General features: G+C 47.8%; 1 protein-coding gene across 5 annotated transcripts; it reads left to right on the top strand.

Moving 5' to 3' along the window:
- The first annotated feature begins 287 nt into the window (after positions 1-287).
- SLC25A25 (solute carrier family 25 member 25) lies at positions 288-27,805 on the top strand. Of its 5 annotated transcripts, none has more exons than XM_074161064.1 (11): positions 288-825; positions 20,617-20,743; positions 20,832-20,919; positions 21,381-21,416; positions 21,717-21,828; positions 22,547-22,705; positions 23,470-23,622; positions 23,751-23,858; positions 24,087-24,254; positions 24,673-24,823; positions 25,251-27,805. In XM_074161064.1, the coding sequence occupies exons 1-11, from the start codon at positions 538-540 to the stop codon at positions 25,433-25,435; spliced, it is 1,575 nt and encodes a 524-aa protein (XP_074017165.1). In that variant the 5' UTR covers positions 288-537; the 3' UTR covers positions 25,436-27,805. The 5 variants fall into 5 exon arrangements, with proteins under 5 accessions (XP_074017165.1, XP_074017161.1, XP_074017162.1 ...); XM_074161060.1 differs by lacking the exon at positions 288-825 and adding an exon at positions 11,805-12,029; XM_074161062.1 differs by lacking the exon at positions 288-825 and adding an exon at positions 17,833-17,991.
- The last annotated feature ends 61 nt before the right edge of the window (positions 27,806-27,866 follow it).

The following is a 27,866-nucleotide window of genomic DNA, read 5'->3' as shown; positions in this document are numbered from 1 at the left end:
CGCCGTTTGTTTCAGGCCACTGGGCCTGCGCGAAGCCAGAGCGGGGCTGGGCCCGCCCATGAGTTTCCCCGCTCTAACTCCATTGGCTACTTCAACGCAGAGCGCTCCCCGCTTTGGAAGCTACCGGATACACGCCACGTCCGTCAAGCTCAAACTGGCTGCCAATCCCCGAGCTGATTGGGGAGGTTGTGGCTTTATCTCCGCCTCCCTCGGATCTTTAACCAATAGAGATTTGTCCCAAGAGCTTGTCCAGCCTCCTCCCGCCCCGGGCGGTGTTTCCTTCCGATTGGTGCAGGGGAAGGCGTCCCTCTGACGTCAGCGCACGCCCACCTCGCGGGAGCGTGTGGAGGCCGGGGGGTGTCGGCGGGGGCGTGAGTGGCCTACGCCGGCGCGCGGGTCGCTGCCATTGGTCGGCGCCCCGCGTCACGTGGTGGCGGCAGCTTGTGGCGCGAAGGCGGAAGCGCTCCGTGTCGGTTGCTGGCGGCGGAAGCGCCGCCATTTGCCGGCGTGTGTGAGGAACGGGCGGGCGGTGGGACGATGCCGGGAGCGCGGCGTTCGCTGGCCTCCCCGGTGGTGAGTGGCGTGCTCTGCCCCTGCGGCTCCCCGCGGGCTGCCGGCGCGGCTCCCGGCCCTGGGGCGGAGAGCGGCAGCGGCGGGAGCTCGAGCCCCTGCGGGCGGTCTGTGTGCGAGGCCTCCGAGCAGGACCGGCGCCTCCGGGCCCTCTTCCAGAAACTCGACGTGAACCGCGACGGCGCGCTCTGCATCCACGACCTGGCCGTGGGTCTGGGCCGCCTCGGCCTGCACCGCACCGAGCTGGACCTCCTGGTGAGCGGCGGCGGGGCTGGGGGCGGCGGGGTTGAGCCGAGCCGGGCCGGGCTCCACAGGCTCGTTCCCGCGGGGTGAGGGAGCTTCTGGCCACCCTCCTCATCCCGCAGCGCTGGGCGGCCTCTAGAGCCCGGCTCCGCCGCCCTCGGGAGTGGGACGTGGGCTCTGCAGGGCAGATAAGTGCCTCGGTCCGGGGGGAGCGACCCGCCGGGCTCGCGGTGGCAACAGGCGCCTGCTTGTTACATGGCAGCGCTGGCACCCAGAGACGCTCCTGGTCACTGAGGAGCCCGAGTGCCAGCAGGCGTTTGTGCGACGGGAGACGCCGCTGCTCGGCTTGTTGGGGCATTTCTGCCTACTTCCCTGGAAGCAGCCACCCCCGCTGGATTGAGCACTAACTTGCTTACTACCTGTAGGCATGTACGGTGTTAACTGCAGAAATTTAAAACTAAAAGCTTAACTGCTTGGGCAGGAAGAACCGTAAAAACCCACTTTCCCCAGGTCCGAGGGGTAGGAAGCTTGTGTGCTTACTTAAGTGGTAAAAAGATTTTTTGGGAGGGGTAGGTGCAGTCAGGTGGTTGTGCAGGTCTCGTTGCGTCACTGCATTTCCTCACATTGGTCTGTTTGGCACCATGTTGCTACTCAAGGTTCTTGCCCAAGATGGCTTATACTAGCCAAACTCACTTGTCTGTTTTAAGGGGTTTGAAATATCTTAAAATGTAGGAAAGCCTCTGTGTTTCTAGGTTTGCAGATAGTGCGCTGCATGTTTTATGTACTCTGACTTTCTGCTTTGGGAGACCTGTGCCCTTTTGTGATCACGCAGCTCTTTGTGTGCTGCTGTTCACTGACCATTCCAGGCTTCAAGGTTCAATATGATGTTGCTCTATTTAACTGCAATTAGTGTAATTTACACCTGTATGAATCAGAGCAACGAGCTTGTCCTCAGTACACAGTTTGCCCCTGCCCGGTTTCTGGTATTTTATATGCAGAACCATAAAAAAGCTGACTATCTTGGGAGGACAGCAGATTACCAGAGTCAGGGATGTGCCCTCTCGTCTCAGACTGCCTCAATCCTGCAGGAAGGAAGAAAAATTTAAGGATAACTTCTGAGTCACTGAAAAGCCATCCAAGTGACAGTTCTTATTCTCTCCCTGTTCTGGGAGTGGTGCCCCAATTTGTTTGAGTGCTTTAATTGCATGTATCCATCCTTTCCAGAGTTGCTAGTACCTTTCTAACTTTCAACCCCCAACATCTTAACTTCTAACATTTCTTTTTGGTTGGCATCCTCCTTGCTGCTGTAAAGTATGAGAATTCCTTGGCAGCGTGAGGCTCTTGTGAGTGGTTTAGTTGTGCCATTTCTAAAAATAACGTTAGTGCCATGGTGATTTTCTGCAGTGTGCGTTTCGCTAATGAAATCTGATTATACCATATAAATCACCTGTGCATGCCCTGTGAAACGCTGACCTGCTGCCACCCGTGGATGCCGAATGCTTTACTGCTGGCAAGTCTCTCATCCACCAGAACGTTCTGTGCTTACGCCTGCATGCCCGTCTCCGTTTGCATTCCCTTTTCTTCCCTGGGCATGTCATTCAATCCAGCCTGACGTTCTCCAGGCTGGGAGGATGCACCATAAAACAAAATGCATTTTTTACTTCCCAGCAGATAGTTTCTTTGCTTGCCACGCTGCGGGAGCGGCAGAGAGGAAGCGTTCTGCGGGGACTGGAGCTGCTCTGTTGGACGGAAGCGCTGTCTGGATGCTGCTTAACAATCCTGTCTTTCTGCTGAAGTCCTTGTCTGTCAGTATTGTTCCTCAGCCCTTCACTTCCTCTGCCTTTTCTTCCGCTGCGCGGAAAGCGGCTGGTTAGTTGAATAGAGTTTGCAAAGCTTTGTTAGTATTGCAGAGCATCCCCTTCAGCAGTGTGAAAAGTATCTGTTAAGAATGAGGATGCAGAGTTCAAAACTCTTCAGTTCCAGTTAAACATGTGGGAACAGTCCTTGGAGAGCTGGCTCGAAAACTTCCGCATTGTGTAATTTTTAGGAAAATCAAATAAGCTTCCTGTTTCCCAGGCAGTTCTATTAATAAGTCCTTCTTTTTTCTGCTCCATCCTTAGCTAGTAATGGCACCTTGGCGCTTAGGGTAACTAATGTGAAGTCACACTCAAGAAAAGTGCTTAAACATCAAGATGAAAACCTTTTTGATGTATCAGACGTGGCGTTTGGAGACTGATTTAGGCATAAATCACATGGATTGCTTGTGATTAGTAAATTACTTTGTGGCTCTGGTACATTTTATTTTTCCTTTCATGCAACAGTACATTTGATATGGGAGTTTCCTTCTTATGTTTGGGAGACGGATGGAGAAAATATTAGACTCCCAATGTGAGGTTATCGCCAATCTGAGCTGCGAGTTGCTTATCTCTGTGCGTCAGTAGGCTAAAAGTCCTTGTGGTAACAATAATAGTTTTGGGCTGCAACTTGAAAAGAAAATGAGCAATGTTTTGGCTCCTTCAATGCTTGAGAGTCCTTACTGAGATAAAACCCTTTGTAGCATTCTTGGAAAATTGCTGCCTTCTGTTTTTGAGGTGGCCTTCTGTGGTGGGGGAGAGAAGGGGTTGCACTTAGATGTCCTTTGAGGTGGAATTTGCTTATGTAAACGATGCTTTTTTTTTTTTTAACCTATGCTGTTATCTTTAAACCATTTGACAAATACAGCATGCCAAATCAGTGAGCCTTCTCAAGAAACGCTTGTTTGCACAGGCTAGCATGAAGCAATTCACATATTTCACTTTGCTTGAGCAGTAAAGTGATAACCATGTGAAGAATTTTGTAAAGGCTTTCTTGTTCTGCTGTGTAAAGAGATAGGCTTTTCCTGCTAAATTACATCTACCTCTGGAATTACTTCTACTTTCTGACTTCCCTCATGGAAATATTTATATAGACTTATGGAACTGGAAATATGCACTTAATGGAAATAAGGGTAGTTGAACCAGATCTGTGTTTCCTACTCTGTATCTGGAGATGTTGTGTTGTTGAAGGGATGTATAAGGGTAGCGTTTGTGTATTTGCTAATAAAACTGTTTTCCTACTGATCCCAATTAGCTGCAGGGCTGGAGGCTATTCTAAAACCTCATCTCTGCTGCTGAAGTCACAGACAGTTTGTACTGGTGGAATTCATCCCAGCTGCCTGGAGACAAACTGAATTGGTGAACTTTGCAGCTACACCTTTTATGGTGGTGCTGAGTGTCTTCTGGTGGACTAATTCTCTCAGCTCTAAGAAACAGAGCAAACATAACCCTTGTCTCTTTTCAGTTACAAGTGTCCGGTTGCCTCTGCTGTGATGATGGTGTCCTCCTTGGCCTTGTAATACTTTCTTCTCCCGAGTTCATATATGTGACTGCCTTTGCTGCCTCTGTATCGGATTCCCCGTGTAAAACTACAGCAGCTCCTATTCTGCTGAAATCTCCACATCTGCTTCCATCACCTCTTTCTTAGCCTGGTATCTTCTCTTTGATCTCCAAGTTCTGACTGTCCAAACTCCCACACAAGTTCTGTTGTTCGCTTTTCACGTGTATGGCTGCAGCTACGCTTCTTCGGGACTCTGCAGCCTTCGGTTTGCTTCAGGCCTCTCCTCTGAACGGCTTTGCTTCTTTGCTTTTTAAGTATCTCTGGACTCTTCCAGCTGTCAGAGAATGCTGTATCCGTGCTGTTCTGGGAGAGCTGATCAGTTAGCTCTTTTGCAAGTGACTCCATGGATGGATTGAGAAACTCTTTCTATTGTAGCAGTTGCAATCAGAAAAAAGTTTAATCTTATTTCTGATCAACACTTTATCTTCTGTCATGACGTCATTTAATTCTTCCTATCAGACTCTTTGTTTCTGTAACTATTTTACTCTCTGAGACTTTTGAATACTCTGTATTATACTATGCATAATGTACTATAATTCTCAGCAACTGTAATGGGCAGAGGAAGCAGGGAATTTTCTGTCTGATGCTTTCACCTGTTTTCCATTCACAGTCATCTGGAAAAGGAGGACCTGAGTTTTTATTGTGTTACAGAAATCTGTTTATGATAAAAAGAGCAACATTCTAATACGGTTCTGTAATCTAGACTGGAATGTCTTTCCAAACTTATATACATTTAGATACAACATCTTCATGGTTCTTCATGGTTTGTGTGTCTTGAATCCTGCTGGGGCAGTTGGGGAGCTTTTAGCCAGGCCTTCGTAATTCATCACGAAGGGTTGAGCAACACGAGGTCGTATCAAACAAATGAAGCAGTGTTCCAGTTTGAAATTCCAGTTGATACCCTTCCTTCTGCTGAAAGGTATTTGCCAACAGCTTCTCAACCACCCATCTCCTCACTGATCCCGAAGCACAAATCTGGATACCCTGAACCAGTTTAATACAAGGTGAAACTGCTTTCTATAACGTGTTAAATAACTCCACGCGTTCTTGTATAATAGGCAGGAAAATACCAAGCAAAGGAGGTCATATTTGCTGGGTCTGTAGGGAGTTGAGGCCTGTTCTTGGTTTGTGAATTATGAAATGTGTGGTTTGATGAAGGCCATGTTCTCACGCACTTGGGAAACCTGGTGAAAAAGCAGAACTGTAGGTCAATGATTTAGTTGTAGATAAAGCCTTTACATCTGCGGTGAGCGGATGAGTTGGTGTGAATTCTGGGTTCTCTTACCTTCTCCGATTTAGGCATGCTAAAGATGCAAACGAACTCTTTGTAATCAATCAAATGAGTTCTTGACAGCCGCTGCAGAGACTTTGAGAAGAAATAGAGGCATTGGCTTTGGCAGAAGGAAACTTCTCAGCGCGGTGTCGGTTATTAATAGATTTGGCCAGCAGCCTCCTACAGCGAGAGCTTTGCTGGGTTGGAGGGTGCGCTGTGACAATGGATGTCAGGGGACACTGGCTGCCTGCCTTTGTCACTCTGCCTGGACCTGGAGGTCTTACGGGGAGGGCAGGAGGAGAGGGGATGCTGGAGACCAGGGAATCACACGGGGCAATGGTGAAAGTCTTTACTTAGACTTGGTCTCTGGTCATCAGACATGCCTTGGTGTGATTAATGTATGAAACTGGCAGGGCATGTCCACTCACTGTTCCAAGGGGTACATTGGAAGCCAGTTTTTAGCAGGTATATACAAGAGAAACTCTTGCATAAGTTTACCTGGCATATAAACAAACAGTTGTGGGTTAGGCAAGCATTGCTTTATGTTCATGTACGTACAGGACCAGGTATATAACTATTGAGAGATGAGCTCTTGGGACCTTCTCCAGGATTGTTTTTTTGTCCTACCTTGCAGCAAACTGGAGAAGCCTGGTGCTTCTCAGGTTTATTTGGCTGAGACCTTTGTCCTATTTGCAGAATGATAATGAATGAAGGATACCGGCTGACCTTCGCGGGACGAAGATGCAACTTTGACTTGAGCTTATCCATTTTAAATGTCGATGTTGTGTGTGAGTCTCCCTTGCCGAAAGGCATCCCGCGTGTCGCTGACATGGTCTCGCAGTGTTGTGTTTCCTGCAGGATGGGACAGATCCTGAACGCTGGAGTGAAGGGAAGGGCGGTAGGATCCTCATAGCCCCAGTGAAATGGAACAACAAAACCCATCCAAAGCAAATGATTGTGCCTGTGTAGAATATGCAGCAGGGTTTTGGTCCTTCAACATGTGTTCTGTGGGGTGCTATTTAGTGACCAGGGCTAGATGCCTCGGTGAGTACTGGAAAATGTCTCCTTATCCTCATCCACATTGGATTATTAGTCAGATTACTGAGATAAGGGCAGGTAAAAAAAGAAAGAAAAACAAACCCTAAACAAAAAAACCAAACCAAATACCCCAGGACTTCAGTATACTTACTGTTTCTTTTTTTTTTTTTTTAAGAAACAAAACCAGTGACAAATCTGTCTGAATATTGAGCAGAACCCTGAAATGGTTGACAAGTATTAATAAAATGACACCAAAACCATAATAAGGACTTGGTCTCCTCTTGGAGAACCCTACAAAATGGTGATGCTGCAGTTCCGTGCTCTGTGGCATATATTATAACATGATACGGTGTTGGGAGGAGGAGAAGGGGGAGGGACTTTTCTTTCAGACCTACTTGTAGCAAATGGTAAATGAGTCTTTGTTCTTGTTCATGTGCCTTCGCTATATTTGTCCCTCTGAATGTGGGACATGAGCGCACTTTAATGATGCCCCAGACTTGTCTGGAGTGGGGAAGCGTAGTGATAATAGTGTCAATGTAGAAAGGCATCAGAGATGTCTTAGTTTTTCTAAGTTACGTGCAGTGAGCTGCGGGGGAGCTTCTGGCAGTTGAAGTGGCTTACGGTGGAGAATTCTGCTGTAAGAGAAATTGTTGACATTTTTACATCATGAGCTGCTCGGAAAGGCAAAGCTGTTTGGAATGTGAATCTCCCTCGTTTGGCCCGTGGAGAACAGGGGCTGTGGGAGAGCAAGCCCGGGCCATCGTTTCTCACTGGCTGTTTTCCTGGGTAACTTTCTAGCGCAGCGAGAAGCTGACTTTCTGAGTGCTGAGGATGCCCTTTCTCCTGGTCAATCCCCAGTTCTTCGTGTGATATGATATGACCTCGGTGGAACTCGCTGTTCTGGGCTCTGGCTGCGTACTTCCCCTCCCTGGCCAGCTCGCTCTGTGTTTGGCACCGGCCCCCCAGTTGCCTTAATATATCAACTGAAATAGCTAATCACTTGTGCCTAACGAGGTGACTTGGGTTTTTTTTTGTAGTGTTCAGTGAACTGTGCTGTGTCACCCTAATATATTAACGTAGTTGAGTGTTTAAGCAGCAGTGGCCAAGGCGTTTAGATTTTATGGCGTGGTGCAAGAAGCACCGTGCAGGATTAACTTCGGCTTCCTGAAAAGCGGGAAGTACTTAGTTTTCGTCTTTGAAAAGATAAGAGAGGTAATTGAAAGAGTCACAGTGGCCCGTGTCCCAGCTGGGCGGGCTGGGTACTATCTGGGTGGCACACATGTAGGCAGCGCTCCTCGGGGTGCTTCCAGGAGAGCTTCTGAAGGAGATGAGTCACCGCTGATTCCTTCGGGGTCACCTAAGGAACCGGAGACACGACCCACTGGCAGCTGGAGGAGGAGAAGGGTCGTTGCTCCCAGCACAGCTTCCTTTCCTCTGCCCCCTTTTCTTTTTACCCTCCCTCCCGCATTTTTGACGTGTTAGCTAGTTGTCTGGTGAGGAGGAGCACATTCTTCCTGGAAAATGCTGTGCATTGACTCAAAAGTCTTCTAGAAGCCCTCTTAAAGCAAATGGCCTGAGTCTGAATTTCTGGCCGGTACTACCAGGCTGGAAAGGGCGAGTGCCTGTTTGAAATCTGGAGTTTCAGATTTAGCAGGTACTAAGCTGTGGCCCGCGTGATGTGGCTGGAGAGGATACAGGATACCTTGGGTTTGCGACTTAAAACAGAACCTCCCTCTGTGACAGCTTGCAATACCAAGGAAAATGTTGTTTTAATTAAGCAAAACATGTCACTCTCTTGGTCTTTTCCTTTCTCCTTTGTCTTCGTTTGGATAGATTACACCACTTTATTGTCGGCTTTTCCTCCGGCTATCTAATAACTATCCATTTTGGTGGTGTCGGACTCTGAGGCCAGCTGCCACAGGCGCCTTCTGTCCCCAGTGCCTGGTGTGCTGGCCGAGAGCCAGCTTTCAGATCAGTCTGAGGGCTTTTCTGCCTTCAAAATCCTGGGCTTGATTCATGGAAACAGCTGGAACTGGGAGAGCTGAACTGTCTCCTAATGAAGCCTGGGTTGGGAAAGCTGTTTCGGTGTGGCCTAGGTGTTGTGATTTTTTTTTTTTTTTTTTTAAGAAAAAGTGAATTTTTGTTCCTCTTCTGTTCCTTTGTGTCTCCGTGCAGGCTGGACTGACGGTATTTATTGCATCTTTTCTTATGTGTGAATGATTGGCTTCATGGTGGTGTTGGTAGGGTAATACTTTCCTCTGAAGTCCCTGTAGGAGAGCAGTTGTCTTGCCTCTAGCTATAATCATCTTGCTGGTACTAGGTTTATTATTCTGACCTAATAAAATTCCCCACTTGGTAGAAGAAATGCCTTTTTCTTTTTTTTTTTTTTTCTAAATATGATTAGAAAAGTCTGTCTGTTCTCAAGGATCTGTGTGGACTAGTGCGGTGGCAGAATCCCTCTGAGGTTTCCTTTAGTGAGGACAAAGGCCAAGGAAGCATTGCTGAGTTTCTGCTTTAATTGCACCCCAGGCGTGTAATTTCTTGCACAAATTATTATTTTGCTGTGCAATCTCTGCATGAACAAAGGAAGATGGGGTCCCTGCCACGCACGCACCGCTAAAGCTAATACTATGCAGAGAAACTATTAAGAAATGATGTCATGTAACATCAGCTTATTTAAGGGGTCCTTGTGAGTAGTCGCCCAGCATTAAGTGACCATTGAGGACAAATCTGAAGTCCCACTCCGGTGCTTTGCCCTCTGTATGGTGGCTTGTAGCTCTGTAGCGGTGGTGCCAGTCTCCCTGCTGTCACCGCAGGCAGCTCCAGTACCCTTTCCACAGGCAGCCGGGCTTTTCTGGACCCCATCCATGAGTAGCCTCAACTGGTCACCCCAGCAGCAAGCTCTGTAATTTTTAGCTGGCTTAATGAGGCTGTTGGAGAAGCATGGGAGCAAGGTAAGTGCAGAGCTGATGTGGACATGCGAGATGACATTTTCTAACAGCGCTAAGCTTCAAATCAGTTTGCTGCTGCTTGTGAAACGACAGCCTTAGGCTAACGAAAGCTGATTTTGAAGAACAGTGGTCAGAAAATCTGCTTGAGAGCATTAGAAACTTTTAAATGTCATCTTAAAGGATCTGATTCACCGCGTTTTAGAAAGTAGTTTAACTTTTGGGCTTGTAGTTGTGATGACTGGCAGCAGCTCAAGGTAGTCGAGGCATGACAAAAATTCTCTTCTGCCTGAGCCTGGGCTGCCAAGTACATCCCAACTGGAACTGGACTGGCTGCCGAGTACATCCCAACTGGAACTGGCCTTTGCCATTCCTCAGAGAGGGGCAGGGCTTTCCCACACCCGCACCCCAGTGTCACCGCCCCAGATTTTGTAAATTTCTTCCGTTTTATTATTTTTTTGTACGTGTCAACTTTTAAGGTAAAAAACTTTGTTGCCTGTGGTATGCAGACCTTATGATTAAACAGCATTTTTTTCTTCTTAAGTAATTCTGAAGTGTATTTGCAGAAGGATTCTTTTTTTTTTTTTTTTATGTGATATGTCTTCTATGTACTTGTCTCTCACTTTTTCCATTACTCAGGTTGGTTAAAGGAATTCAACATTAGCAAGTTCCCAAGTGGGATGTTTAGTGTTCTTCCTCTCAAATTTGTTCACAAATTGACTACTTAAAGCTTGCAGTCATTTAAGGTTTTGGATTGTATTTTCATACCTAACAAAAGTTTCCTACAGTCTGTCACTCTCAAAAGTTAAAAGCTGGAAACGGAGGTCCTCTGCTCGCCGTGGATCTTGCTGTGCTGCTGTGGGTAGGGAGCCTTGGCTGGTGGAAGCTGTACTCTGTACTTATTTATCCTGCGTGTTAAAAAAACCCAAAACTGTTCTCTTATGGAAAAGTCGTAATACTTTGGAAAGTGAGGTGTGTAGTGCCCTCTGTCTGTAGATGCAAAGGCAGGCGAGAATCTAGGGCGACAAAGTAAGTTGATGATACTTTAATATGGAAAATGAGCCTTTACTGTCCTCAGCCTGGCTGCCAGATGTGGGCTGCTGGCTTCCACCAAGGTGGTGGTGGCTAGTCAGGAGGCCAGTAGCCCCCAGCCCCTCACAGCCGGGACTGTGAGCAATTACTGCCGTGGCAGCAGAGGGAAACGTGGCATTTTTTTTTGTAGAAATTCAGGGAATGTCACGTGTTCTGTGCTTATATATTGTTATATACTTGTAGTCCTGCTCTGGTTAATCCTACCCTTGGCTACGGTTAAAGCAGCAGAACTCGGCCCGTTTGACTGATCGGCAATAGTTTAACCACAGCGTATTAGATCTTGCATCGGTGAATAGCCATAAATGCTGTGCGAGCGTGTCGCTGTGTTGTGCTGAAAGCCAAATGGCAGAAGCACAATGCAGCACCAAAGAGCTATTGTCATGACGGATGAGACTTATAATAGACCGGAGAGAGCGGGTGCAGTTAGAGGTTAATTCAGCCATGGCTGGGAAAAGCCGCCTTCTCTGGGGAGAACCATCTGCTGCTCTAACAAAGAGCTGCAGCCCAGCCCCACAAGCGGGTCCCCGCATGCTTTGGACGATCCTGCGTTGCTAATTGCCGTGGGGCCGTGGCTCTGGATGCTGCCCATCCCTGCCCGACGGGGCTGGCAGGGCGCTGGGTGGCTCTGCGGGGTGCCCGCTACGCAGAGGGCGCGCTCCCGCCCGGCTGCGCGCGCTGCCTGGCTCCGGAGCACCGCAGTGTTGGGAGCCAGGATTGGCTGGGCACTTGCTGCAGTGGGGACGCAGCCTGGGTGTTCAGCCTCGCCGCTTGGCTTGATGTGCCTTTAGGATGAGCCGGGACGCCAGGGTTAATTGGCAGCTCTGAGAAGCTTCTCTCGGAGAGGTTCATTTTTAGCTTTCCTCTTTAAGCGCAGCATCTCGGCTTCTCTGTCCGAGCAGTCTCCAAAAGCTCAGCGTTTCTGCTTCTCCGTGCCAGGGGTCTTGGGCTTTGTCTGTTGCCATCAGATTTCTGAAGGCTCTGGTACAATGAGCTGCTTGTCAGGCCAGGCACGACTGCAGTAGCAGCAATTTCAAAAGGCAGGAAGCGTCCGCAGGAGCGGTCTGTAAAGAATCTGAGCCCGTGGAGTCGCTGGGTTGAACCTCCCGCTGGCTGCCGTGCCGATTCCCGTCTTGGGGGTGCTTGGTAGTGCAGTCACATCATCCTTGGCAGCGGGCAGCTCCTGAGCGCGCAGGGTTTCCCTGCCTGGGACGCTCGCTGGAGCAGCGATGCTGCAGACCCTTTGGCATTTTCTGTCTAGCTTCTTTCCCAGGGCCATATGCCAAGGTCCTGCAGATGAAAAAGAGGATGAGGCCAGAAACACCACCCCACTTCCAGGCCCCGGGGAGAAAGGGCCAAAGATGTTGGGGAAGCCACAGGACAGAGGGACTGATCCCACTGAAAGGAGACCAACTATCCTACTGGTGGTTGGACCCGCAGAGCATTTTCCAAAGGTAATGGGACATCCAGGGGCCTGAGGAGGGGCTGGCGCACATGACAGCGGAGTGTGGGGTCTGCCGGGAGTAGGGGTGTCGCAGGTGGAGTGGGCGAGGAGCTGGGGGGGGTGTCTGTGCGTATTTGGGGGGGGGGGAGGGAGGAGCAGGGTCCAAGGTGTGTGGTTGCTAGAAGGGAAATGTGGGGGGGACCAGGGGAATGATTGTGAAGAGTGGAGGTGATCTAATCTTTTGGACATGATATTCAAAGTGTGGGGTGGAAAATGCTGTTTTAGGGGCAAGGGGGAATACGGTGGTCTCGAAGGTTCCTGGGCAACTTGTAAAAAGCGTGACTGAGAGGGCAGGGAATGATAATGCAGGTTAGTGGCGAGTCCCACCCCTGCACTGGAGACCGGCAAAGAATCAAATAGATGCTAAAATGTTCCGGAGTCAGTCTCTGGTAATTTGGCAAGGCTCTGGAAAAGCTAGAATGTTTTGAGCAAATGAGTAACTGGCTGTATTATTTGAATGGCACAGCCCGGAAGAGAGGAAAGCCTGTCCCTGGGGAGCGGGTGGCATAAGGGAGAGTAAAATCTGTGCGAGGATGGGAAGTTCCCGAGGGGTGGGAGAGTGGGGAGGTGGTGGGTGCGCACAATTGGTGGAGAATAAATGGTGAGGCTTTGTCTGGGGGGGGGGAGGAGGCGAACAAAAGCTGCTTAGTTTAGTGCCTGGGCTTCTAGCACAGTGCTGGCTGACGGCAATGCTGGTTTATTTTTGATGGGGAGGGAACGGTGTCCGTCTCTCCTGAGGTTGGTGCAGTCAGCTCCGACTACATGTGGTTAAGACCGAGGGTGTGACCTGGGATTAGGGGAGAAGGAGTCGGGCATAACCCCGGTCAGTGGTGGGAGCCTGGGATAATACTAAAGGGCTGTGGCAGGGATAGGGGTGTGTGACTTGCAGCATCGAGTTTATTTAACAGGAATCGGGCATGATTGTTGCTGTAAGCTTTCTCTCTAAAATCGGGGACGAACAGGTTCAAGTTGTAGAGGGGATGGATATCCTTTCTGCTGTTTTGAATGGAAACAGGCAGGGTGGCACCTCGCATTCTGGGGGAATGAGCAGAAGCCACTCCCTGCTTGAATCAGACTGAAAAATCTGCAGGGACTTTTGCCTTCATCCCTATCGTTAGCAGTTAGCACTGTGCATCCTCTTCAAAAAGAGGAGCGTGCGCATTTTGAGAAGAGGAGGACTTTGGTGCGCAAAGGTGAAGAAGGACAGAGGCTGAGAACTGAAGGAGGTTGTGATGAAAACCTTGAAAGTGGAGGGCTGAAAATATCTGGTGTCTTCTAGGGAACAATGGTCCCTCAGTCGGGGAGAGTCCATCTGTTCACACCTGCAAATGAAGCTTTCTTTGAGAGCTTATACCAATCTCCTCTTTCCTGTGTGACCCTGGGAAGTTTTGCTGCATAGGAACCCGAAAATTGGCTGATGGAGAAATACCTAGAGGATAAGGATGTGGTAAAATGGAGTTATTGCGGCTTAGGAAGTAACTGCCCATCTGCTAGGAGGTTGTGACTGTGTAATTTTAGCCTGCCCTGATTGTAAAGTAAAACGCAGCGTAAAGCTCTTCTGTTGAGGATTATGCAGATATGTTTTACCTTGTGATTCAGGCCGGCTAATACTGCATCCAGCCATCGGGCTTCAGTTGACGGACAGTAACTTGTTTAGCTGCAATGACTTGTTTGTGCTTGATCAGATATCTGTGTTCTAATTACCTGTCTGAAGGAGAAGCGTTGCAAAAAGCCTAATACAGCCTTAGGGGTAGATTATAAACCACTGTAAGCAAACAGTATTATTCGGTGTTTAAAGAAAACGTCGGGGGGACACACAGCTTTTGTTCTCTGCTACTGAATGTCTGTGACCTTGGGAGAAGTCTCTTGACTGGTACATCACTCTGTGTTGTAAAAACGCCTGTAAATACATATCTGCTAGAAGGCCACAAAACATCATGCCCGAATGCTTGTGTTACTGTAAGGAATTTGCATGTATTGATAAATAAATTTGACCTGCAGTGCTTCCTAGGCCTTGGCTCTTCAGTCCTCACGTTGTAGTTGGCGCGTTTCTGCTCAGGTCCTTGCTTGAAGGTAACGATTTCAACACGAGACTGTTTCTGCAAATGCGGGAGAAAATACTGATTGCGAATGTGATGTGTTGGCCCCGGGTGTGTGTACACAGGAGTGAGGTATGATCTGCCCCTGATGTCACCATCTGGACTTGTAACTTTGGATCTGTGTGTTGTCAGTGGAAAAGGTCACCTTTCCTGGTTACCTTTATGCCAAATACCGTGTTGTGTTGTCTGCCTTCCCCGCTCTCCCTCCTTCCCCTTGCACAGCCTTGGCTGGCTGCAGCTCTTTACTCTGCTGGGGTCTCTTAAATGATTAACTCCCCTCCTTCATACACTTTACACTTTGTTTGTGATTTGTGAGGACTTTCTGTACTGTACAATTAATTATAAGCTAGTTTCCAGAAAAGAAAAAAATACCAAGTCAGCAGGGCCCAGTGAAAACTTCCAAGCGATAGTGGTTCTCTCTCTGGCCCATGATGTACTCACCCAGAAAGCTGTTTTGCCTGTGAAGGAGGATGTTCCTTATGTGGCTGTGACGCTCGCTGGCACTTGATATTTTTAGAGACACTTTTTTTTTTTTTTTAGCAAAGTATATTCAAAATTAAACAGCATACTTTCCTGCTCCTTGTATGGCTGCATCCTTCCATCCTTTGGGAGGTACCTTCTGAAGCTGATGTAGTAAACTGGTGATGAAGCAGATGCTTCGGAGAGTACAAATGACTTGGAAAGGTTAGCCTTGGAATGGCAGGGTGTTGAAACTGGTAACTCATGCGGCATTTAAATGAAAACCAAAAACTATAAATAACATGGACAATGAGTTTGCAGCTTCCTTGATGGCAAGAAAAGTGAGCCTTCTGCAGAAGGAAGATGGACTCCTCTAGTGCTCCCGTTAGCAGAGGAGGGTATCAGCTCTGTTGGCTTCGCATCGACCAAAATTGTGTAGCTCCAGCTCTGACTTCATTGGCAGAATTAGTGGATGGAAGAAGGATCAGGGAGGAGTGGCATGAAAGGGCTGACTTTATTTGGAGCTCTGTGCCCTGTCCTTGGATTGATCAGGAATAGCAGTGCTAACGAGGGATGTACTGTCCGAGACTCACCCCTGGAGCCCTGAGGTGGGTGTGCTGCACCCTGCAGCGGTATGGCCCCAGGGGCTGGGGGAGTGGGACCAGCACCCTCTGCCCAGCCTCGGACCATGACCTGGTGCTAGTTGTATTCAAGCAGCACTGATCCCCCAAGCTCTGGAGAGCTATCTTGCTTTTGAGTACTTCTAGGGTTCTTTTAGGTGAAATCGAAATACTTGTTAATGCCTGTTGAAGGCATTATAACCAGAATTGCTGGTATAAACTTCATTTGTAATCTCTCTCTCCTTCTTAGCTTGCTGTCCCGTAATTAATACCCTGCTTAAAATCAGCTTTCTTAACCTCGTTACCTTTCTCCTTTCCTCTGACGTAGGTGGTAGGGCTTTTTTTTTTCCCTAAAATGTGCAGATTTTGCCTTTTGTCTCTAGCTGCCAACTCTAGACAAGAGTTTATTAGGAAAATCTGCATCACGTTGGCATAGCAACTGAGCTGCCAAGCAGCTATAATAGTGATGCTTGGCAACTCGTGGGAAGAGCTATGGAGGATCTTAAGGCTTGGTGGGGCCAAAACTGAGTTGTGTTTGTTCACTTACTCCCTGGAGCTGGGCCGGGGGGAGCTGCTCGCCTTGGCTGGACTGCGGGAGGCGTTTGCTTTTGGCTGGTGGTGTGTAGCTTGGTGGGAAGGCTGGGGTGTGCTGTTGGTGTGCGGGGGGTGAGCTGCTGCAGCTGATCTTTAAGAGGATCTGGAGTCCCTGAGAAGATCCTGTTTCCGTGCGGAGAGACGTCAGCAAGGAGTAGGTTAAGCCTGGTTAGGTAACGTGGCGGTGGTGCCATGGTAGGTGAGGTGACAGGGGGAGGGCGTAGGAAACCTGTGTAGGTCACGATTCTCAAGGGTAATGAATTGCTGCGAGTCGTGATCCATTAAGCTTTAAAAAAAAAAAAAACAACAAAAAAACCAAAAAGCAAAACAAAACCAAACCAAAAACAAACAACACAAAACCATCCTTTAAATAAAGCCTCAGATTAAATATTCCCAATTGGTGTGATTGACATGCAGTTTCACAAACAGTTTATTACAGACCTTGGCTTTTCTTTAAATCTAAAGAACAAAATACCACGGTAAAGACGTAAAGGCCCCTTGTGCATTAGGGTCTGAGGAAGGGAGGGCTTATTGGACTTTGCACTGCCCAGGCAGTCTGTTTGAATAGAGCAAACACAAGAAAATGTTGCTGTGTCTGCAGTGGTGGGGAAGGCTGTTAACTGGACTGGCATAAACCAGTTTAGCAAACACACTGTGGTACTTCAGGTGCAGGCAGGATTATAGTGGTTTGGTTATTGCCCATGTGTTTTTGCATCTTCCTTGTATGATAGCTTCTCTTTGATGAATATAAAGACTATAACTTTATTTTAAAATTCATGTTAGCAATGGGTAATTCTGTACTGAGCAGTGTTGTTACCTGCTTTGGTACTTTCGCTGTAGAGCTAGGTGTTACCCCATACACCAAACTCCACTAAATGCTCGGAAGCCTGTAATTACATCTGCATTAAATGATGCATGTGCCACACTCCCTCTTCAGCCTGGTTTGCTCCTGATGAAAGCTCAGGAGCTTGCTTACAAAGCAGTTAAACTGTAAAAGGTTAGAAATTGGAAGATGTTGTTCTGCCCAGGCCACTTCTCATTACAGCCCATATCCGCCTGTGATGTTTAATTGTAGTTGGGAGAGGAGGGAAAACTAGTAAGCTGTTGTAATTGCTGTGTGGATGCTTAGCTAGGAGGCTTTGGAGTAGCTGGGTCTGTTTTGAAGCCTGCCCTTGATTTTAGTGGTTTTCTGGGTATCCAGCACAATGGTAAAGCTTCTCCACAGCCTTTATTGCTGCCTGTATTAGTAACTCTGGAGTATGCAGAGATCTTGGTATGCAGGGGTTGCCTGCTCTTGGCTGGCGCAAGTGTTTTTGGGAGGACATCCAACCAAAGCCAGTCAACTCTGGAGTAGCAAGGTAACATTATAAAAGTGGAGCTTGAGGCTTTTGATTAAGATGGATATCCCAAACTTGTATGAAAGCAGTAAGTGGGGGGCATCCTGCTCTTACTGTGTTTTAGAGGAAGAATTTTAGGAAGAGGAAGACAGTGAGAGTCCTCTCGTGTTCTATGGTGGGAGAGGTTATGATCAAAACTGGTCCCTGCTGTGCTGCGTGTGTAAATCCCTGGAGTGGGGAGCCCAGGATCAGAAAGGATCGGATGTAAGGAGCAGCAAGTGAGTGTCTTGGATGTTGGCCAAAGCCTCTTGGGTTAAGTGAGACGCCTGGTAAGAGTTAACTTGCAGTGAGCGTGATGTAAGGTCTCTGGGCTTAATGGGAGCCTGGTGTTGAGCAAGGGCAGGAGCTCACATGCTCAATCCAGTGTCGGGGTGGGACTGTACAGCCACCGCTTCCCTTTTAAGTAGAAGGGCAGGGCTTGAACAGCCAATCCCACTGGAGCCGGCTTCGCTCATAGGCATGTGTCATGAGACTCGCTGGCATTTCCTTTCCACTACGCACTGAAATTAGCTCCGGGAATCATTCAGTTTTACTTCCCTTCCCAGTCGGTCTGAGCAGGGCAGCTGAGTCTCTGGCTCAGAAAGATGCTCTGCCTCTGCCTCTATGTGCCGGTGTTCGGGGAGTCGCAGACAGAGTTTGAATACTTTGAGTCGAAGGGGCTGCCGGCTCAACTCAAATCCATCTTCCGACTCAGCCTTTTCATTCCTTCCCAGGAGTTCTCTACCTACCGCCAGTGGAAGCAGGTATGGCCTCCAGGGAGGGATGGGAGGGAGCAAGCGAGCGAGCGATGGAGGGGTGGGTGGTCTCCGACGCACCGCGTGGCTGCTCGAATGGGGAGAAGTTCATGATGACTCTGTCGTAATAGCTGGGTACAGCATGGACACGTTTCTCCTGGCAGGAACTGCCGAAGCGGCATGGAGTGGACTTCCTTTTTTTTGATTCTTTTGGCTTGAATCTGATGAGACTCAGTGCTTCTCAGATTGTTTAAACCAGTTGATTTGATGCAAGTTAAATAGAGAAAGGGGTTTTCCAAGCTATGGATTCCTCTGCTTTAACCGGTCTGCTTCAATACAACGTTTCACATCCTGTTCCTTTTTCTCCTTACACCCTTCTGCCTGCCCCGCTCCTGCTGGGAGGCGTGTGATTACATTAGATTTAATGTCACCTCGTGCTGATACGGGTCTCACCCCGATGATGGTGACGATGAGCAGGTTCGTGCCATGAGCTGGGGAGCGGCTCGGCTGCGGTGGGTGGGCTGTGTTGGGGGGGGGGGGGGAATTGTGCAAGAGCCTTTCCCTTAGGGAGATGCACTGAATCCACGGAATACTCTATCCAGCTCGATCACAGCCCTCGCTTTCAGCCTGCTGCTGCTGCTGTGATTTTTGTGACTGGGCTGTCCAGAGCCCACACAGCTGATTATTGAACAGCAAAGTCGGGTGGGCTTTTTATACCTTTGTGCAGACACACAACAGGGGGGATGTAGCGGGTGTTAAGAGGTGTGGGGTCCCAAAGCGTTGCTGCAGGGGCTGTGTGTTATGCAGGTGACCATAGAAACGTCTGCAGCCACTGTGGTTCTTAATGAGCAGCTCTGCCTACGGAGATTTCATATTTGCTCTTAAAGGCGAAGAGCTGCAGGTGATCTCTAGACAATTCTGTGATTCTGTGATTTATTGATATCTCTGGAGAAGATGCGGGGAGCGTGGCTCTCTTACCCTTCCCATGTGTGTGGTGGGTGACTTGGACAGGCTTGCAGCAGTTTTTGTGATGGATGGAGGAAGGCGGCGAGCAGAGCAAGGAGCTTCTATTCCCTGCGGTCTCTGCTCAGTCACTTCACATGCCTGGGGTTGTCAGGGGTGCGCTGGGAGGACGGGAGCAGTTGCACAGTCACATCTCTCTTACAGTGCCTCCCAATTATTAGCGCCTGTCAACTGGTTGGGGGTTGCCTGTCAGAGGGAAGCCCTGATTCAGCTGTTCAAGGCCAATCTGCTGACATACCGGGGGGTGTTGGTCTATCTTTAGCCTGCAAGTTGAATGTGGGGTCATATCTGAACTTTACAACAGTCATATGATAAATTGCAGGTTAAGAATACTGGGCACACCTCAAAGGTCAGGGCAGCTGGGACAGCGCTTTCTTATTTAAGGTTCATAATATGATTAGGAATAATCCTCATAGCATTAGGGCTAAAGTGACAGGACTTGGTGGGGTGAGAGAGAGAGAGTTTTAGTAGTGAAGTATTTAATATTGAAGTCATTTAGAATGGCATTGAGACAAAGGCTTAAGGCTCTTGAAGGGGACTGGTGCTCATAGGCTGAGGAGGTAACACAATAAGCTTAGGTTTGGCTATACCTTTGAAACCTAAATATTGGACAAAATATTGGTGAACAGAGGGTTAGCCTAGTGTTTGATCTCAGCTCAGAGCTTCCTTAACAACCCACCTGCTGTTCGCATAAACGTTACCAGAATTAAAACAAAAATGTAGGTGATGCAGTAGACTGAATCACACCTCATTTAGTATTGCTCACTGATTCGTGTTGAAAAAGGCTTATAGGTTGTCCAAGGCAAGTGACTGAACAAGAAGGGGAATAGGAACTCCCTGAGCCACATTCTTGCTGTCGGGACATCATCTCTCCTGTCAACAAGTAGCCACGTGCCCTTAGATAGAACAGTCTGTCTGCTATTGCCCCATGCTGAAGTGAGTTAATTAGTCGTTTACCTTGTCCTAGATGTCTGGCACAGAGTCTGATCTTGATTTTAGCTTTGTCCTACTAAGAACCTTTTCTTGTTCTATATGCATCTCGTTGGAAACTTGTATAATTAAAGCACATAGCTCCAGGGTGCCTAAACCAGTTCATAGGAGTTTTTATCTTTGGCTGTGTCCACTAGAGTTGAACAGGCTTTTTCTGGTTGGAGTTAGTTATTGCCAGAGGGACCTTACTTCTCCAAGGATTGTAGTAGGCATGAAATTCCTTCTTCTGTTCAGGCTTTTTTATTACCTGAAGTTTTGTGATTCACTTTTTATGCAAACCTGTTGCCTCATACTTAGTTCAAGAACCTCCACAAGGGCTTTGTAAGGTGTTAATCAAGACACAGGACTGAGATTAGACACATGATACCCGCAGAATATCCCTGATAAAAGCATGAGGCATTTCATCTGCGCAACTGACTTTGGGAGACAGTTGCCTGGAATCAGGTGACTTTTCTGTGCTACTGCTTTGCTCAAATTTCATTGAGGAATTATAATTCTGTCAGCTGCTTTCTGGTGGAAAAGTCAGTTGTGTAGGAAATGATCTTCAAATATGGTGGAAGAAGGGGCAGTTCTGCCTGAATGAACAAAGAAACTGACAGGGTTTGGTTGTTTTCTGAACAGAAAATTGTGAAGGCTGGAGACAAGGACCTGGATGGACAGCTGGATTTTGAGGAGTTTGTTCACTATCTCCAGGATCATGAAAAGAAGCTGAGACTGGTCTTCAAGAGCTTGGACAAGAAGAATGATGGTAAACACCTTTCTTATGCTCATGAATAGACTACTGCATGCTTTAGCTTTTAAAATGTATACTTGAGCTCACTGCCTTATCTTTGCAGGCCGTATTGATGCCCAGGAAATTGTACAGTCTCTTCGGGACCTGGGAGTCAAGATCTCTGAACAGCAGGCTGAGAAAATACTGAAGAGGTGAGGATTCAGCTGGCTCTTCTGTTTTACTGTTGAGGGGGTTAGAAGGAAGTGTAGGGACATGGAACCCATATCTTCTTTGTGCCCTGTACACACTTTCCAGAGACTTCAGCTCCTCACTTTTTGCCTGTTACTCTTAATTTTGATTCCCTCCCACCCCACCCCACCCCATGAATTGACGCTTGTAAGTTCGTAATACATTATGGAGAGTTATTGTCACAATCTCTTATCTTACTGACCTGTTGTGGGGAAGTGCTTGCATTTGAGCTGATTTGCATCCCTGTCTGATTGTCCTGCTGCCCTCAGCTTGCTGCTTTGGAGAGGGACTGTGCTGCTGCTCTTCAAAAATGCTAAATGCTTTATGCATGTGGCACTAACATGTTAACAACCACTTATTTGTGCTGTTTTTTCCTCTCTCTTTCCTCTGCTACCTTCCCTCTGTCTGTTTGCCTGTGTGTCAGAATAAGGACGGGACACTTCTGGGGTCCTGTCACCTAGTAAGTATTATTTTCCCTTCAGTGTCAGTTATGTCCCTAAGTTTGGTAGGAGAGGGTGCAACTACTCCTGTGGGTCAGTTAAGGGGGAGAGAGGGGAGAAAAAAGGGAGCCCACTTCCACCTCTCTGCAGTGTTTAGTGAATAGAAGATTTCCTAGCTTTGTCTTGTGTCTCTTTAGAAGTCTTTTAGTAGTTGCTTTGCAAAGCTTTTTTTGGCGTAGGTCTGAATATTCAAAGGGAAAGGGAGGAGGAATTTGTCACCCAGTGGGAGTCTGTACTCATCTAATGATAAATCTTTTTAGCATGGATAAAAATGGGACAATGACAATTGATTGGAATGAGTGGCGAGACTATCACCTGCTGCACCCAGTGGAGAACATTCCTGAAATCATCCTGTACTGGAAGCACTCCACGGTAAGACATGGTTCCTCCGCAACAGGTCTTGGTCATTGCCCAGTTTCTTAGTCAGAGTCCTGACCCCCAGGAGCTGCTATCGGCAGTCCCTATCTCTCTCTTCATGGTTCAGTAGCTGCCTTGTAGCCCTAGAGGCCAAATCGCTTCCTGTCCTGTTATCTTGCCACCTACCCCTGGCACGGCTTCTGAAGCCTCTGGCGCAGGTGATAACAACTGCACATTCTGCAAGAAGATGAGGGTGTTCACCTCTGAAAGCTCATACCGGTGGCCAGCGCCTGCTGGTTCAGGACCTGTTAAGACTAGAAACTGATTTGACGGGCAGCCGTCCTTCCTGGAGATATTTCAGTGTGTGTAAATAGCATGTAACGAGATTAAACTGGCTGTGGGCTTGGAAGGTTCTAGAGACCTCCAGCTTTTTTGCCATGCAGCTGCCCGCAGTTGGTCATTTTGTTCTTTACTATGATCCACAGTATTTTAATGCAGAGAAATGTTCAGCAGTTGCCAGCTTCTTGGACAGAAATCTCTGAATGTGAAGGTTCCCCCTGGGACTTGCTGTAGCAGCGGCAGTTCCTGTTGCCAGACGCAGCAGTTACTGGCCATGGATAAACTGCTGACTTGGAATAATCCAGTACTTCAACACTTGGCACTGATAAAGAGCAATAAAACTGGCAGCATCAGTAGCTGATGAAACATTTCTCAACGCCTTATACTTTTGCAGATCTTTGATGTAGGAGAGAATTTGACCGTCCCTGATGAGTTCACAGTGGAAGAGAGACAGACTGGGATGTGGTGGAGACATCTGGTTGCAGGTGGAGGTGCCGGTGCCGTGTCCAGAACCTGTACAGCTCCCTTGGACCGCTTGAAAGTGCTCATGCAGGTATAATGGAGCAGTTCCAGTTTGTTTGAATACCCAGGCAGATTCCTTTAATATCCTCGGATGCCGAAGAGATGATAACGTTCATCAACACAGTACAGCACTCTGGCCAGGATTTATCCCGTTACTCTCCTATTGCTATTTTTGAAAGCTTTTTGGATTATTTGAATGATCAAAGTCATGTTAAAAAGTTATTCTTCATTGACTAGAGAAACTATAGAGAATCTTTTGGAAGGTAGACATGTGAAAACTGTCAATAGTTAGAATTTTGAGTTTTTAGAGCGCTCGAAAACTTGGGTTTTGGTGAAATAGGTTCAAGTCTTCTGTTCCCATGAGAGACCCTGGGGCCGTAAGAGTTGAAGTGGTTGTGGTGGTCAGCTGGCAGAGCTCGTACTCAGTATTATCTGCATTAGAAAGGAGTTCGAAAAACTTGATTTTAGCCTGTTTTGTTACTGTACCTGCTCTTGAGCCAGCTCAGAAGTTTAGCCTGGGTAGCTGATCCTATGCTAGGTATGGGAGTTGCCTGTTTAACCTTTCCTCCAATTCCAGAGGGAGAAGATATTGATTAGGTTCATTAGTTAACACTAGACTTGGCAAAAAAGAAAAGAAGGTTGCTTTCCTATTGTAGAAGTTATCTGGAAGGGATTAAAGCTTTGGCAAATCTCTGGGTAAATAAAAAAGCGCCCTTTTGTCCCTGGATTACTGAAAAACGTAGCACTGTCGTAATCAGGACTGGAACTAATCCAAGCCTGCTCTCTGTCTCCCAGGTTCATGCCTCCCGCAGTAACAACATGTGCATCGTTGGCGGTTTTACTCAAATGATCCGAGAGGGTGGACCAAGGTCACTGTGGCGAGGGAATGGCATTAATGTGTTGAAGATTGCACCGGAATCTGCCATTAAGTTCATGGCCTATGAGCAGGTGAGGAAAAGGGCACAGAGCAGTCTGGCTGCAGAAGGGTCTGCAAAAGGACAAGCTGAAAAAAAAAAAAAAGAGACAGCTGAGATAAGTCAATGAGCCCCAACGTCTGTCTGTTTTGGTTTTTACAGATCAAGAGGTTCATTGGTACTGACCAAGAAATGCTGAGGATTCACGAGCGGCTGTTAGCTGGTTCCTTGGCTGGGGCCATTGCGCAGAGCAGCATCTACCCCATGGAGGTGAGGTGGGGGCTGAGGAAGTCATGGCAAGGTGCTGAGGTGGGAAAATGTGGGTAGAACACCAGCACTACGATAGCTTAATTAATGAATTGAGGTGATGTCATGTAATGCTGCTTGCATGACTTTTGGTGTGGTCCTGACATCATGCTCTTTAGAATGACATTGTCTGTATGTTTTTCTCCTATGATTCTCCTGTAGGCCTTCATGGTATTTATTCTTGTCTTCTAGGTTCTGAAAACCCGGATGGCTCTAAGGAAGACAGGACAATATTCGGGCATGTTGGATTGCGCCAAAAACATCCTTTCGAAGGAAGGAATGGCTGCCTTCTACAAAGGCTACATCCCCAACATGCTGGGAATCATTCCGTATGCTGGCATTGACCTGGCAGTCTATGAGGTATGAAGCCTTGGACCTGTTGTAGGGCTGTGCTGCTCGTGTAGCTTTATCACTGTCAGACCTGTCAGTTACTACAGGAGTTTAAGTAATTTATCAAAGCTTTTCTGATCAGCCTTATGGGGCACAAATGGATTTTTTTACTTAAAATGGCCTAAAAGAATAATCCAATCCAACGATTCTCCTTTCAACATCATGCATGGTCCCTTGTTTCCTTCTTTATGAACAAATTGCAGTAGAAAATTAAAGAAGGGATTTTCCCTGGGCACTACAGTAGCAATAGCTCAAAAAGATTGGAGAAGCCGACTGCTTCTGGCTGAGTTTGCACAGAGCTTTCTGGGCCTTTACGCTAGATCCCTTATGTAATGTGATACTCTTTTGATTGCCTCTTCGCTGCTCACATCTGGCCTCTTCCTTCCAGACACTAAAAAACGCCTGGTTGCAACGCTATGCTGTCAACAGTGCCGACCCCGGAGTCTTTGTCCTGCTGGCTTGTGGCACCATCTCCAGTACCTGTGGGCAGCTTGCCAGTTACCCGCTGGCTTTGGTGAGGACACGCATGCAGGCCCAAGGTGAGAACTTCTGGGAACTGTGGGAACTCCTGTCATGGTCTGTGAGCAGGGTAAAGGTCCTCTAGTGTCAACATTGCAACAGCAGCCTCAACTGGCCCGTGCAGCTGAGCAGTAGGCTATTTGCCATGCTGCAAGAGGACAGTGGACTTTGTGCTACCCTTAGCATCTGGGGCCAAGCACCTCCAGGACAGAGGCTCTGTTTTGCTCAGATGGGGAGTTTTGGGCTAAGGGCATCTGCAGAACGGTTGGAGAAAATATTTGTGATGTGCAGCACAGCCATGACTTGTTGAGAAGTTAGATTCTGTCCCCCGTGAAGCACCTTTGCTCTGTCAACATCCATAGGAAGCACATGAATCAGAACTGCTCTTTGAGACAGGTGTTTTCACCACGTAGACTGCATTATTTATTGTGGCTTTCTCTATTGCAGCTTCAGTGGAGGGTGCTCCCGAAGTGACGATGAGGGGACTGTTTAAACACATTCTGAAGACAGAGGGAGCGTTTGGTCTTTACCGGGGTCTGGCCCCGAACTTTATGAAGGTGATCCCAGCTGTCAGCATCAGCTACGTGGTTTATGAGAACTTGAAGATGACTCTGGGCGTGCAGTCACGGTGACCAGGAGATGCTGAGGACTTTGAACTCTGAAATCTTGGGGTGCGATCCCAAGACGTATAGCCATCTCTCATTCTGTGAATGTGTCGACACTAAGCTGACTAAGCAAAGCTGTGAAATCTCAGATAGTTTGTGAGTCAGTAAGGGGGAGGGGAGGATCTGGTGTCCTTTGCCATCTTGCTACTCAGAGCTCCGCATAAACCATCACGTGGTCCTTTTCATTGGGCCTCTTGGGAGACCACGGGGCGAACTCCCCGTGGGAAATAATCTTAAAGCACGAGTTGCTGAGGTCAGTTCCCAGCAGGATGGCAGAGTAGCAAAGATTTGGGTAACAGGTCTGCTTTCAGTGTATTGAGCGTACAGAGCTGTTTACCTGCAGATGAGCACCTTCTGACTTGCTGAAAGAGCTTCTTTTTCCATTCAGAGAGCTTCTTTTTTCCATTCAGTTGTTTAACTTCCTACCCGTTGTTTCAATTTGTACAAACCTTGTGTAGGAGCTTCTGCCACACCAGGCTTGTCGTTATGTTTACATATATTCCTTTGGGTAGGAGACATTCATGTTCTGCTTCCAAGACTTGACATGAAATGTAACTTTGAACTATACTGGTTTTGAGGGCTGGTGGGCAGTGGTTTATCTGGTCAGGTTGAAGGTTACTTAGGCCAGCCTGATGAAGAATTAGGATTATTTATTTTTTTATAGGTTTAAGTGTGTCTCATAAATCCACTAACAAGATGCACTTACTAACAGAAGCAGCAGACCGGAGCCTGCATGCCTGTATCCTTTGCATGCCGGGATTGGCTTGTCTTATACTCAGCAGGGGCTTGGAAAGGGGAAGGCAGGAGAGCCCTGGATGGACTGGCACCTTGATGCATGGCTTTAGTGAACAAAAGACAATATTTCACAGCTCCTGTGCAGTTGTGCTCCCAGCACGACGTGAGAGCCCCTGCGCAGCGCTGCATGGACCTCTGAATTCCATTCTGCCTGGTGCCGAGGTGGCCCTTTTCCAAACCCCGTGCCTACGCTGCTATCTATCTCTTTAGACCTCTTTGTAGATTGATGTTCAGGTTTGCATTAGCGGGATGGAGTCCCCAAGCCAGGAGTATGTCTGCTGTGGGAAGGGGTGTTAGGGAAGAGGGGCTGATGGTCACTGGGAGAGCTGAGCTTTCAGTCCTGAAGACGTGCTTGCTTTTCTTTCAAAGGGTGCTTTTCATAAGGCTAAGGGAAAGAGGCGGCTTTAAAATTTCTCTGACTGTGTTATGGGCTACTTTAGTTGATAGGATCTGGCTTCTGAGGCCTGGGAGATCCTCATCCAACTTTTCGTTTTGGGCAAAATGGACCAGCGTTGCATTCCACTGTTTTACTGCTTAAAGCATATTTATTTTGTATTTATTTGAACAGAGTTATGTCAGACTATTTTTATAGACTTGTTTAAATATTGTTACTGTGCTTGTATTTCTCCTGTTTTAAAGAAGTTCTCTGTTTGTTCTCTTATATCACACAGCTGAGCTGTGGGGAGGGACGCTGAAGGCCATTGCGTACCTTCCCTTTGGGGCTCGAGCTGCCTTTCCCACGTCTGGGGTTGTTGCTGGAGGACCTCAGCCCAGAGAAATTCTGTAGCGAGAAGCCATAGGAGAGAAGGGAGCTGGTGAGGAAGCAGTGCTTTGGGAGGAGGGGAAGAGGGTGCACCGTGAGGCTTGCCTTATTGTGGAACTGCCTCTGTGCGTGGCTGGAAGGGTTTCAGGTGGACAGCTGAAGGTGGGAAGTAGAAGGTCTGTGTATGTTGGATGTCACAACGGCTGACTGAGAGCGGTCTTGGGGAATCATTAGGTAAGGGGGGAGGGGAGAAATCTCAGGGACTAAATTTAAAAATACAAGTTTCCAGAGAGATGAAAGGAAACTTGCCCTTGGACACAAGCTGCTGCAGTTGCACTTTGAGGCTGAATCAGCAGAGCTGCTGCTGAGCCGGTGCTCTTCACGTACAAGTGGGCACTGTGGAGGAACATGAGAGGAATTGGGAAAGGATTTGCTAGCACTCAGCAGCTGCACTTGCTGACAGCTTTTGGTGATTCATGGAGAGCCTTCCAGGTGAGGCTCTGCCTTGACTATCCAGTGCTGTCAGTAATTAGTCACACGGAAATCTGACCAATCTGCATTAGTGATATGATTTTTTTCCACCCCCCCCTTCTTGAGACTTGTCATAAATTCTGCAGTGGCTCCTTCCTACCAGTGTGGCCTAATGGGAATATGAATATTAGAATGCAAAAATCAATGCAAAATGACAACCATCTTTGTAGCTGTAACCACAAATTGTTATAATGCAAATCTAACTCGGATTCTTCATGTAGGGAACAGTCTGCTAATAAAGGTCTGTCAAAGAGATACCCCGCGTCTGCCTCTCTTCCTCGATAGGGTTTATTGCTGCTGTTTGTGGCC

The sequence above is a fragment of the Numenius arquata genome, chromosome 19 (genome assembly GCF_964106895.1).
Source record: "Numenius arquata chromosome 19, bNumArq3.hap1.1, whole genome shotgun sequence".
Classification (NCBI taxonomy): Eukaryota; Metazoa; Chordata; class Aves; order Charadriiformes; family Scolopacidae; genus Numenius; species Numenius arquata.
Note: the sequence above shows the minus strand (reverse complement) of the source record. Positions and strands in the feature narration are given on the sequence as shown.